Raw genomic sequence first — 12,697 nt, 5'->3', positions numbered from 1 at the left:
GCAATGTTGAGCCCAGACTGTCTAACACATGTTGTATTCATTATAGTCTAAGCATATTAACAACATTTTTAATGAACCTTATCTCCCTGTGATGATACTGTGGAGGCATTATAATTACTAAAAGGCTTGTTTGCTTCCTCTGCTTTCTGACATGTGCACAGGCTGGAGTCTTTAATCCTATCTCAGTTCTCTGATCCTGCACACACGGAGAAGGCTTCAGCATTAGAAAAATAATTATTAGCAGCTGATTTGCTCTTGTTTCCAGAACCAGGCTCATTTGTGAGACCCCTGGAAGAGTCAGTCATTCCAGAGGACAAGGAAGCCCAGCCCTGCCTCTTGTGCCACATCCATTCAAACCTCTGCGTCATTTCCAGGTGTCAGCTCTTGCTCAGGGAGAGAACAATGCAGCAGCTTTGAGCAAGCCTGAAACACAGGAGAAAGTGGTCTCAAGTCTGGATCCTTACCAGGGTATCACCAGAACAAAAAAACCAAAAAACCCCAACGTGGTACTTAGTATCTTTCTGTGCTTTTTTTCCTGAAGTGGGCAGGAGATACTTCTTTACCTCACCAAGGTACCTTCCCCAGAAAGGCAGAAGCTACATGTTTTTTATTAGATGGAGCATCTGAGCTCTCTGGGAACTGAGATATAATGTGAATTAACTTGCTTTCAGGGTAGAGGTGCCTAATAGCTCAAAAATAGACATATCTCGTGTTTTGTTATTTTTTTTTTTTTTTTTTAGTCTGAAAAGTTACGGGGGGACAAAAAGAGATTTGAAATCCATTGCAATAAAGCCTGCAGTCTCTTACTGACTTGCAGAAGGAGAAATCTTCCTAACTGATACTGCCCAAAACTCAATGAGCCAAGTGTAGCCATCGAAAGAAGCTGAACCCAAAGTGATTCACAGAGAACAACTACTCATGCTAAAGAAAACCCCAAAACCAAACAAAAACCACCGCTCGGCGGCCCCTCAGCAGCGGCCGGGAGCGGCGCGGTCCCCGCTTCCCCTCACGCCGGAGCGCGGCGGGGCCGGGCCCAGGCCGGGCCATGGCGGCGGGGGCGGGCCCGGAAGGGGAGCGGCCACCGCCCCCCTGACTTCCCCGGCTGTCGGGCGGGGCGGCAGCGCGGGCAGCGGGCACCATGCTGCAGTTCTTGGTAAGGCTCCGGGCCGCCATGGCACGGCACGGCACGGCAGGGCGGGGCGGGCCGGCGGGGCCGCTGCCCGGCCGAGGGAGGAAGAGCGCGGTGTGCGGCGGCCCCGCGTCCGGCCACCCCGCGGCCCCGCGTCCGGCCACCCCGCGGCCCCGCGTCCGGCCACCCCGCGGCCCCGCGTCCGGCCACCCCGCGGCCCCGCGTCCGGCCACCCCGCGGCCCCGCGTCCGGCCACCCCGCGGCCCCGTGTCCGGCCAGCCAGCGGCCCCGTGTCCGGCCACGCCACGGCCCCTGTCAGCGGGGCAGCTGCGCCCGGCGTTGGCTCGCCGGCAGCGCCCCATCCTTGGGCGGCTTCTCTTCTGCTGCTCCTTGCCACCCTCTGTCCCCCTTGTTCCCGCAGAACGGTGCCTTAAAGCTGCTCTGAAAATGGAGTCCCATGGCTTGTTTTTCCTCCAAGTCATGCTCTTAATTTGCCTTGGAGATTCTGCTTGCTCGCGGCGATGCTCCCCTTGCTGCTCAAATTTCTTTGTGTAGGCATAAATATCTCCCTCTTTTGGTGAGAGCAGAGTCATGAGCCCTTGCCATTTTGTACACCCTTAAAAGTGTACCGCTGGAGATGTGGATTTTTTTATATACGGAAATTAAGGCAAGGGATCACGTTTCATTGCTGCCTTTCATTAAATCCCCTTAAGAATAGCAGAATTATTAGACTGAATGTTAGACTTCATCTTTCGTTTGGGCAAGATAATTTTGCTGGCTAATGAGTTTCATAGCAGGTGTTGATACAAAGCAAGAAGAGATGGCCTATTGTAAGCTGGGAGAGTCTTGCCTGTTTTTATATAAGAAATAAATGAGGCCTATTTCTTATCCCAGCTTCATAATAACTATGAAAGCCTCAGTCATTTCTGTAGCTGTTTAAAATCCCCTGTCCACTCCAATGAAAATCTTCAGTAAGGCTAAATATGGTTAGCCTCTCTCAAAGTTTCTTTGTTTATCAACTCCACTGCTTGCTGCTAATGGGGTATTTTTTGTTGCTAGATAAAAATATAATTATGACTTCTCATTAGTGCATGAAAGTTAGACAAAAGATACACTAATTCTGGGTTTCTTCTCTGCTTGGATGTAGATTGGGTGTTTGAGTCTTGCTCTGCCTGGTTAGGGCTGTAGCAGAGAGATAAATGAATAATCTCACAAACCTTGTGTTTTTGCAATCCAGAGTTAACACATTAAATAAGCTTTTGTTTACAATGCATCTTGAAATGCTGGTTGGAAATTGGAAGACCCTGAACTCTCATCAGCCCTGTGTTTTTAGTCAACATGCAAATTTTCATCGGCTGTGTGTTTTGCTTTCCATATAATTGAAGTCTTAAGATTTTTTTTTCCCCACTGCTTGAATTGTCAGCTCTAAAAATAAATGTAACTGGGTGGATGCAGTGCTGAACATTCCAATAAAGGAGTACACTTAAAGGGAGTAGTGATCTCAGTACTATATATACTGAGTACAGGTTATCTCACAACAGAATGTGACATATATTGGAAAGGTTCTAGGGTAAAAGCCTAGAACACTGCTAATAAACAAGGATCTGGTTTGTGTTTTCAGGTGGCTTCCCAGACACTGCTAAAGATACAGGAAATTCTCCTTTGCTGGACTGAGGCTCTTCATTAAGAGGAGTCACAGGCCTGTTTTGCATCAGTGCAGTATTTATTAGTATCTCCCAAAGTACCTCCTTAGCTGGTAATTGAAACTACAAAAGCATATGATAACCAGGGCAGTACTCACAAGAATAATTCTTCTTGTTCTTAAGTTGTTAAAGCTAAGCTTGAAAAAGTAATTATAAACAAGGAATAAGACCAAAAATCTGTTAAAAAAATACTGAAGTAACTTGCAGTCAGAGTTCATTTGACAGCTCTCAGCCAATTTTAGTTTTCTGTAGACAGATTTTCACCAGTGCTGCTTATGGAGTCTGAATCACAGAAAAGATGAGCTGTGCTCTGTGCTGCTTTGGGCCTGGAAAAGATGTCTGGTCAGTAAGTGATGGCAAAGTTGTTTTGTGGACAGTGGTTTTATTTTTCTTAAAATAGTCTTATTTTGACAGCAGTGACCATGAACAGTAACAATTTTCTTAAATAGAACAGGCCTCAGCTGTCACAAAGAGTGATTTGTCTACTAACAATGAATGAATGCACAATATTAGTGTGTCCCCTTTCAAAACAGCCAAATGAGCCTCTGTGGTATAGGGCTTACTTATTTTGAAGTGTAACAACAAAAATAAAATGTAGGATACTGAGGAGTTGGTGAATGAAAATCTCATCACCTGTCATTGAAGAGAGGACTTTCTTTCGCTCCAGAAGTCATCTTATGCTTGAGGATTTTCCTCAGCTGGCAAACAGTTTCTGGGCCAGAAACTGTGCTTGTGTTTTGCTCTTGCTCTGCTGCCAGAGTGCATTTTTATGGACACCCTTCATCAGCTACAAGTTTGCACAGCTGTCAAAAGAGGTTGTGCCCAGCTTCCAACCAACTGTACTGCCTTAGAGGAGCCCCTAGATCAGAGTGGATTTGGCTGAGAACTAATCTCTTGGGGTCAGGAGGGTCTGTCTGGAAGATGCACAGCTGTTGCTGCAGAAGAGAAGCAGGTTTACATCAGTTAGAGTTCATGTTGTGAAGCTTTTTTTAACTTCATACTAAGACATGTAGGTCCCTTTCCAGTACTGAGCGTTGTTCTAGGGGGGTGTTGCTTTAGGCTTTCCCAGCATTGATTTGTAGGTCCCTGCTGCTATCTTCCCCTTTTTTGTAGGAGTTACTGCCTTTGTGGGTGTGTAGAGAACCTTACAAGGATGAACACAGCTTGATCCAAATAGTCTTGGGGATGTGTATTGAATAACAAAACTGTGTGGTATTTTGGAAATGATGGCAAGGTGTTTCTGGTGAGGAAGATCAGTAAAATTGCACCTCTCTGGATGAAAGATGAGAAATTAAGTAAGAGCGGAGTTGAAACTCTTTAAATGATTTGCAATATTCCTTTTTCTTTATTTTAGCTTTTGATGGGAGGATGTTAACTCTTCTCTCTTTCTTCCTTTATAGCTTGGTTTTACTCTTGGCAACGTGGTTGGGATGTATGTGGCTCAGAACTATGATGTGAGTATCCTGGCATTCTCAGAGTTAAATGTATCCTAAACTGAAAATATAAGGCTATTTTCCCTCAATTGAAAATGAATTGGTCTTTATTTTGATGGTTTCTATTAAACAGAACGCAAATTATGCTCACATTAGTTACAGGAGAACTCAGACCTTTTCAGGAAGAAATACCTCACTGAAAGAGTGGTCAGGCATTGGAATGGGCTGCACAGGGAAGTGATGGAGTCACCATCCCTGGAGGTGTTCAAGAAATGGCTGGACATGGCACTTAATGCTGTGGTCTAGTTGACAAAGTGGTGGTTGGTCAAAGGTTGGACTCTGTGATCTTGAAGGTCTTTTCCAACCTTAATAGCAAAGAAAAAAAAAAAGTGGAACCAAAAGGTTATCTTCTCTGTGGTAGTATAGTGCTTAAAGCCTAAACTTCCAGCCAGGCTAGAGCCCAGGCATCTGCAGGCAAAGACAGGAGAAACAGAAAATGTTTATGAATGGCTCATGGATTTTACCAGCACTAAAATACTGGTTTCCTGTCTTGGATAGCCTGGCTTCTTACAGTGCTCTCCACTCAGTATAACTGTTTATTAATAAAAATCTATGACCACGTGAAATGTCTGTCTTCTGGACCAATAATGAAAATAAGTTTTGCCAGCTTTTTTTTGAGAAGTGAATACTTTCTCCTACTTCAAAAAGTGTATTGACCTGCAATCTTTCTTTCCTTCTTTTCTCACAATGAGAAAAGAAAGGGGATTTTCTTTCCTCAGTTCTCAGTTAAGAGTTTTCTATGTGAGAGGGCAGAAGATTTCAAGTTGAGCCTTCAAAACATGCTTTTAATTTCTGTAGAGTCTGCAGAATCCCTTCTAAGAGTAGTGGCACTTAGTTGTTTTCTGGCTAGAGGAGTTAATAACATTTAACATATAAATTTTTTTTTAATTCTTGTGCAATCTGTATTAGCCTTAATAAAAAAAAAAAACCAAAAGAAGTTGTTAAGGCTTTGGTGACATTTATGTTCTGCCTTCCTCTCATCTTCAATATTGAAGTCATCTTGCTTGAAAACAATTCTTATATTTTGCTCTTTGTTTATGCACAATCCTTTGTGATTTTTCCTGTCAGTCCAGTAAAAGGACTAATGAAAGGGCAATGTTTCTGTGCAATATATGTTTTACAGTGTTACAAAACTGCAGTCATAAGAATATATTTGCATGTATCAATATGTATCACAAGCATTGTGTGGTGCTTTTCTGGCAGCACTGATAAAGTATTGCCACAAGAGGGGGACTCAGGCTTTTGATTTGCTGGAAGTGGTTCCCTGGGAATGTAACACTGACTTGCAGGATGAACATGGAAATTTTACTGCTGGTGTTGAAGATGATTGGTTTTAAGTGACATTTAATATAAGCATGTCATAATGAGGTCCTAATTCTGCAGCTGTACACACAATGTGCTTAGTAATAAGTACATAGAGGGTTCTGCTGACAGTGGTGGAGTTCTGTTGGTTTAGTTTAAATGTCAGGTGTGTTACAGGCTGGGCTCTTAATTTCATATGCTCAAACAAAGCTTAATTCTGAAAAGGAAGGTAAGAGGAACTTATGTTACCAGTACTGTGAGCCTCAGACCATTCAATAAGAGAACTACATTCAGTTTGGATTAACTTCTGCTCTGTGGTCAGGTTACATATGAAGTAAAAACCAAGGATTTTTTTTTCACATCTACCAGTGGAAAATTTGCTTTAATTTCATTTCAGTCAGTTGGCTTGTAAAATCATACATTGTCACTTCCCAGTTTTAGCTAGTCATAATCTTTTCTTTGCCATTAAGAGCTTCAGCTTTTTATTTTTCTTTCAAGTTACCAAAATTTACTGTTGGATTATTTTATCAAAATTCTTTTATTCGCAAGAGAAAGCTGAAGTTTTGAAGCTCACAAGCGGTAAATAGAGTTTTCATTCAAGTGTGAAACTGCAAAAGGGTGCCAATTTGCAGTGCAGTAGAATTCCCCAGTGAGGAATTTTGTTTCCCACAAGATGAGCCAGGAGAAGTATTTCTTAATAAATTTCTTGAGAGCATATTAGATGCTCTTGAACATCTACTTTCTCTTGGGTTATGACCAGTATAGTGCAATCTAATTTCCCCTTTGAAGGCCTGTGTATCAGTGTTTAAATCTGCTTATTCTTGGCAGTTTGTCTTCTTTCAGTCAGGAAGCCAGACTGGTCATACTAAATTTCCTGTGAGGTGATCCTTTTACCTTCCTCCTGTTCCCATCACCACTGGCTGACTTCTAGCCTTAATAATCTAAATATTTCCTGAAGCCTCATGTGAGGTGCTTTCATCTGCTATTTGCTTGATACTGGTTAGTTTTTTAACCTCTGTGCAAGGTAACACATACTGGAAATATCTTTTAAAAACCAGTTAAACTTTATAGAATTTCTTGCTGTGTGTATAGTATTGTCTTTCCTGATGAGACTTATGTAGCCCAGGATTTTTTGTGGCATGGGGTTTGATTGTTTTGTTTTGTCTTTAAAGATTCCTAACATTGCAAAGAAGCTGGAAGATTTTAAGAAGGATGTGGAAGCCAAGAAGAAACCTCCTAATGACAAGTCCTGAAAGAGAAATGTTCCCCAGGTCAACTCTGTGTGTGCACCAAGGATGCAATTTACCTTTCAGGCAGCAAAGGTCAAGTAGAGGGTTGGCATGGGAGGTTCCTCCACTCTTAGTCTCCTAGAACTGGAATATCCTTCTTTTGAAAGGGCGGCTGTGAACTTTTCCTGGGACTGATTTTCAAGGGTTTCAGAATTTGGATTTGCAGCTGATGTGTGACTGGATGATATCATTTGTATTTTTCAGTATTTCTTTTCCTAATACTTGGTAACCTGTTTTTACCTGATCCAACTGGAGCGCTTTTGGTCCTGTTACAATGTGTACCTCACACTTGGTAATACCCTAGCTCTTGGAACAGCACAAAAGAGATTAAATGTATCAAGAAGTAACTTTCAGGGTTTCTTGTCATTTGTTGTGAGCAGTGGTACTTCACTATTCTTAAGATCTGTGTTCCATTGTTGGAGATGGAAAAGTTCATTCATCAAAAGCATATATCATTTGTAAAGGAAACAAAACACACCTTGAGAACTGGTTCCAGGCTCTGGCAGTCTCTGCCCCACCTGCTGTTGAGCTCTGGTCTGCATTAGGCCCTATGGTGGATGCAAGGCTGCAGATCCTACATCCCATGCTAGTCCCAGAAGCTGGAAAGTTCTGTTGTGGCTTAACCCCACCCAGCAACTCAGCCCCACAGTGAGCCACAGACTCACTGCTCCCAGTGGGATGGGAGAGAGAACCACAAGGGTCAAAGTGAGAAAACCTGTGGGTTGGGACAAAGAGCTCAATAGGTAGAGCAAAAGCCACACACACAAGCAAAGCAAAAAAAGCAGCCATTAAAACCCCTGGTGTGTGAGAAAGCCTGCATTGTATTGTAGAACTCTTCTGCTTGAAACCATAATTCTGCAAAAATCTTGTTGTAAATTCTGAAGAAAAGTTGCAATGATTTAATAGAAGTAAATTTTATTAATTCAAGAATCTATCAAATAATTTTTTCCCTTAAAATAGAAGAGTTCAATTAACTCTGTAACATGGCTTAAATGACAGAGTCCCCTTGACAATCTTTTGCAGGACATGAGGAATAAAGAAAAGTGCCAGGAAGATATTCTTGCTTTTATTGAGAAAGCCTGGTAATGGACTGCTACAGACCAGCACAGAGAATGACCTTCATTTGTTCAGGCTCTAGATTAAAGCATACCTAGAGTGCTTCTCCATTAATGTTTTAATTAGGGTAAGGATTGTACCTTCAAAGTGGTTTGTCCTTTTACCATGTTTTCGTTCTCATCATAGGAAAGCTGTAGAGCACGTGGTCTGTATTCCTCTCAGAAGAGACTAAATCAGAAAATGTGCTTTGTTCTCTAATGGATGTTTAGTTAATGGGAGACACTCAGAAAGAAAAGATTCTCCTTCTTAAGGAATATAAATATAGATAAGGAATATTTCTCCTGTAATTTTAAATCCTTCCTTTCACCTCTGCCCTGAAATGTGTAGTTGACGTAAAAACTTTCAGTCTCTGCAAAGGGTTACTTGTCAAGTTTAAAAGCCAACTCAAGTCAGACAGTCTTAGTAGTGATGCAACCAATTTTCTCTACAGTGAGCACTCCGAGAGACTCCAACAGGGAGAAATGCTTGTACCACCTAACATCAGCTGTCAGAAAGCTTGTGGTAGCAGCAGGTGTGGAAGATACCCAGAATGTGCTTCGTGAAGGGAGTTCACAACTAAAGTACAATTACATTTACCTTTTATTGGATTAGTACTGTATGCTTTGCTTCCTGAGAGAGCTTTCATAGACTTCAAACCTGACTGAAGGAATTTTCTTCCACGCATAAAAATGTTTCCATAGAGTGATAGCACTGCACAGCTGTTTTGATGCTTTCATGAACATGATGAACTTAAGTTTCCCCCAACTTCCTCTCCTTCCCCTCCCTTTCCTGTTCTTGAGCATTAAAAAATACTCTCTCTGACCCATTCATTTTTCTTTGCTTGCCGTATAAAATTATATTAGTGTTTAAAATTGGATTATTTCTTTCCTCAAACATACTTTATGTTCTTCCCTTTCTTTACATGCGGATGAGAAGTGAAATAATGTTCAAAATCTCTCTATTTGTTGCCAAACTCTAGGCCAGTTACTCTAAAAGTGTTTTTGGAGCTGACTCTTTCAGCTAAGCATTCCAAGCAGATGTTAGGATTTTTTTTTTTTCCTATCATATTAGGAAGTGAAAAACTGCAGCTGTAATGCTGTGGAAGCAATATATAGCCATTTTTGCGACACTTTCCATTTTAGCTCAAGCTGGGTTTTTTCCTCCCACATAGTAAGCTGTAAATCTGGATAACATTATTACACTTTGCAGCTACTGGATAACACGTTTTACCTAGCCTGAGGTTATCCTAGGTGATACTAAAATTTAACCTTACCTTTCAGAGGGCAGAGGGTGAGCACAGACAATGACTGCTTGATGCAGTCATTGCATCTGGGGGCTCAGAGTGCTTTGGATGTGCTGGTGTCATAGATGGATGGATGCTCCATGAAGATACCTAGGAGCAAGTTTCCCACTTAACATGGGCTCTGTGAATTTCTGCCCGTTTCAAATGCCTATGTGGGTAGCTGTACTTGCCAGCTAAAATATGCAGGCTTCCTTCCTTTGCTGAAAACTGTTGTGTTCATTTTCGTGTATTGATTCTTTTGAGACATATCTTGGAGCTGAAGGTTCAAGGCAAAATGGGAGAAAAAGAATGTATGAGCTACTAACAGACTTCTGAAATATTTACTATGGATTGAGAGTATTATCCTGTGTTGGAAAATGCTGCCCTAAGGCCCTTCTGCCATTAAATGCAATCAAGGGTTCATACCCAAAATAAACACAAAGCCAGATAACAAAGCTAATTATTAGCTTACTGGGCACCAGAACCCAAATCAAGTTGGTGGATGCACCTCACAGAACTTCACTAACGTGAATGTTCAGTGGTTTTATATCCCAGCACCATAGCCCACTGCCTCATGATGTGTGCTCCATCCCTGGTGAAACTGAAACATTGCAAAGGAAGAAATTGGAATTTTTGGAATTAATAATGTGTTGCTTTCATAAGCCTGGATTCTATCTATGTTTGCAGAAACAAGATTGTGCATTGATATTCATATGTAAAAATCAATATCAATATTCTGTATGGGATGCAGAATTATTTTGGACATTAGGAAGTGACGGTGGATATCAGTGTCTAAGTTGCTGCTAAAATCCAGAGGAAAGTCTCCTGTACAGTTCTTTTTGTTTTTGTCTCAGAGGGGCAAAAAAGAGATATGTAGTTTTGTTTGTTAGACTTCTTGGTGGTACATGTTAACATTTATTTTACAAATTCCTAAGCCAAGGTCATTTTTATGGAATTTGTACTGAGATAAAATAACTGCAGGTTATTTGCTTTTTCACCTGAAACATACATTAATCACAGATGATCAGTTTTACTTTCTGAAAAATAAATTTCATAAGTTGCCTTCAGAATAGATACTCCTGTCAAAGTAAATTCTGGCCTTAGTCTTTAATACACATGGAAAAAAAAATAAATACCCCAATCCTGTAAATCACTGGCTCAAACCATAACTACACAGTAACTTTCCTATGCTGTGAGCCCAAATTCTGGAGTGGAACACACTGTTTGTTTTCTGTGTAGAAACATGGATTCTGCAACAGAATAATTCCACAGGTTAGAGCCTTTCTCTGACCACTACGCATTTTGGACACAAAGATGCAACATAATGAGCAAGATACCAATCAACATCTGGAAAAAGAAATAATAAAAGGGCCTGTTTTAAATTCTATTATTCAAATTTTCTGCAAACCAGAGAGAATTGAGCAGCCATGTACAAATATTAAATACAGCTATCATGCTCTGCTTTTTTCCCTGAGAAATAAAATATTACTCTGTCGGCTATGGAATGAGTAATTGCTCAATATAAATCACCACAATTGCTCCAGTTAAATTGATCGGGTTTTAAATCAGGTATACTAAAAATACATATATATATATGTAGCCTTAACAGGATTCTAGTAAAAGGTAATATAAAAATGTAAGGTAAAATAATATACTGCTACTAGTTAATGCAGTGCTACTCTTTGGATAAATTCTGGGCTGAAAGCAGAATTTTTGCTTTTAAGGCTTGATGTATGTGCTGAATCTTGAAAGCATCTGGAAATCACTTAATTTGAAATCAGGCTGGTTTTCCGTCTGAAGAAAATACTTCTGCCTTGGTTGGTGGTAGCGACAAATCTGAAGTTGAGTGACAGTACGCTGTAACTTACGAGTGAAAATTTCCCACTTCTTTGTCCACTTGTCATTTATTATAAAAAAAACCAAACAAAAAGCAACAGTGAGGGGCAGAATCTCGTGGTGGGGCATGCACTGGCTGATCTGATGTGGAAGAAAGGCCAGGATAGCACACTGCCTTCCTGCAACTGCCTGGTGGGACATGGCAGTGACAAGTGCCAGTAGCTGTGAACATGGAAGTGTGCCAACAGCACCAAAACAGGAGAAGCAGTCCATTGGAGAAGTTTCTTGCCTGAGTCCAGTCCAAATGTCTCTGCACCAGCCTCATGAGGCACAAGCTATACCAGAGCCTCCTGGAAATGTTTCTGAAGAAATATTGTTTGAGATGTGCAACAGCACCAAGCAATTTCATTTACCTACTGCTATTGCTGTTCTTCCTGAAGAATGTTGCTGGACACCCTGTTTGATTTGTGAGTAATCCCAGGTCTTCCTAAGGCTGGCTGGAATGCCAGCTGCTCATCTCTCACAAATGAGCATATCCTGTGTTCATATCCCCTGGAAAAGGTCTGGGATAGCAAGGTGTGGTGGGAGCTGAGCAGAGCTCAGAAATCAGTATTAGCAGGGCAGAGAGTCCTTTGTTGCTGAGCAGAGAGGCAATTGGAAGATGCTGGTGGATGGAGCGTGAAGTGAAAAGGATTAGAAGATGAGTTCACAGGAAAAGGTGCAGAGCAGCTAAAGCCCTGGGAAGAAAGCAAGCCAGAAAGAGTTTCTTGGCAGGGGGAGAATGGTCAAAAGTTTAGGCGCTGTGAACACAGAGATGTTCTTCTGCTTGCTGTGTTTAGGGACAAAACTGTTGGTACTGCGGACACCCCCACCCACTGCAGTGGTTGTTCCTGGAGGAAGTTACCCATGTTGGTGAACAGGCCTTGCAGCCCCTTCCTCTCCTGCTCCTGGGCCTTCAGGGTGCAGCTTGTGCCAGGGGGAGGTCAGAGTGCCTCAGCTTAGAGCACCGTTTTGGGGTTTGTGTTCAGCAGAAGCCTCTTGCTGGGGAGCAGGCAAACACCCAGGGAAGGGAGCAGAGGAGGTGTGGAGGATCTGCATGGCAGAGGCTGGCGTGAGCTTTGTGTGCTGGAGTGCATCAGAGCAGCAGGCTTGGGGTGGGGGAACACAGGAACTGGTGAGATGAGAGAAGAGTTGAAAAAGTGAGGCCGAGGTCGTTTTATGCATCAGGGGGTCATGGGGATGCTTTAAGCCACTGATGCACAGGAACACTTTGCTATTCAAAATGAGATTCACAGGAACTACCAGGAATATCAATTGTTTTGCTAAAGGATGCCACTTCCTGCTCTTGGAACAAGGGCTAAGACATGCTTTTGTGTTTTTCCCATATTTCTTCCCCTCTGCCAGCCTATGACCTTTTATTGTATCTGTTTATTTCCGAGTCTGTGGGATCCCTCTGTTTTGACAGAAGCAGTAAACCAACACCTCTTGCCGTCTCAGCACTGCTTCTCTAAGGGTTTGGTGGGTTATGGGTGAAATGTATCCAATTTGTATTCTCATGGAGCACCAGA

The 12,697-nt window shown here is 42.0% G+C and overlaps 1 protein-coding gene across 1 annotated transcript; it reads left to right on the top strand.

Moving 5' to 3' along the window:
* The first annotated feature begins 1,051 nt into the window (after positions 1 to 1,051).
* STMP1 (short transmembrane mitochondrial protein 1) lies at positions 1,052 to 7,263 on the top strand. The gene is made up of 3 exons (XM_048300920.1): positions 1,052 to 1,153; positions 4,233 to 4,286; positions 6,800 to 7,263. The coding sequence occupies exons 1-3, from the start codon at positions 1,139 to 1,141 to the stop codon at positions 6,878 to 6,880; spliced, it is 150 nt and encodes a 49-aa protein (XP_048156877.1). The 5' UTR covers positions 1,052 to 1,138; the 3' UTR covers positions 6,881 to 7,263.
* Positions 7,264 to 12,697: the final 5,434 nt, after the last annotated feature.

The sequence above is a fragment of the Corvus hawaiiensis genome, chromosome 4, assembly GCF_020740725.1.
Source record: "Corvus hawaiiensis isolate bCorHaw1 chromosome 4, bCorHaw1.pri.cur, whole genome shotgun sequence".
NCBI lineage: Eukaryota > Metazoa > Chordata > Aves > Passeriformes > Corvidae > Corvus > Corvus hawaiiensis.
The sequence above is the reverse complement of the archived record's forward strand: the minus strand, read 5'-3'. Positions and strand labels throughout refer to the sequence as shown.

Excerpts from the sequence above, each read along its gene's own strand:
- STMP1 (XM_048300920.1), top strand. Across the intron at positions 4,287-6,799 it reads ATGTGGCTCAGAACTATGAT|ATTCCTAACATTGCAAAGAA; the intron begins GTGAGTATCCTG and ends TTGTCTTTAAAG.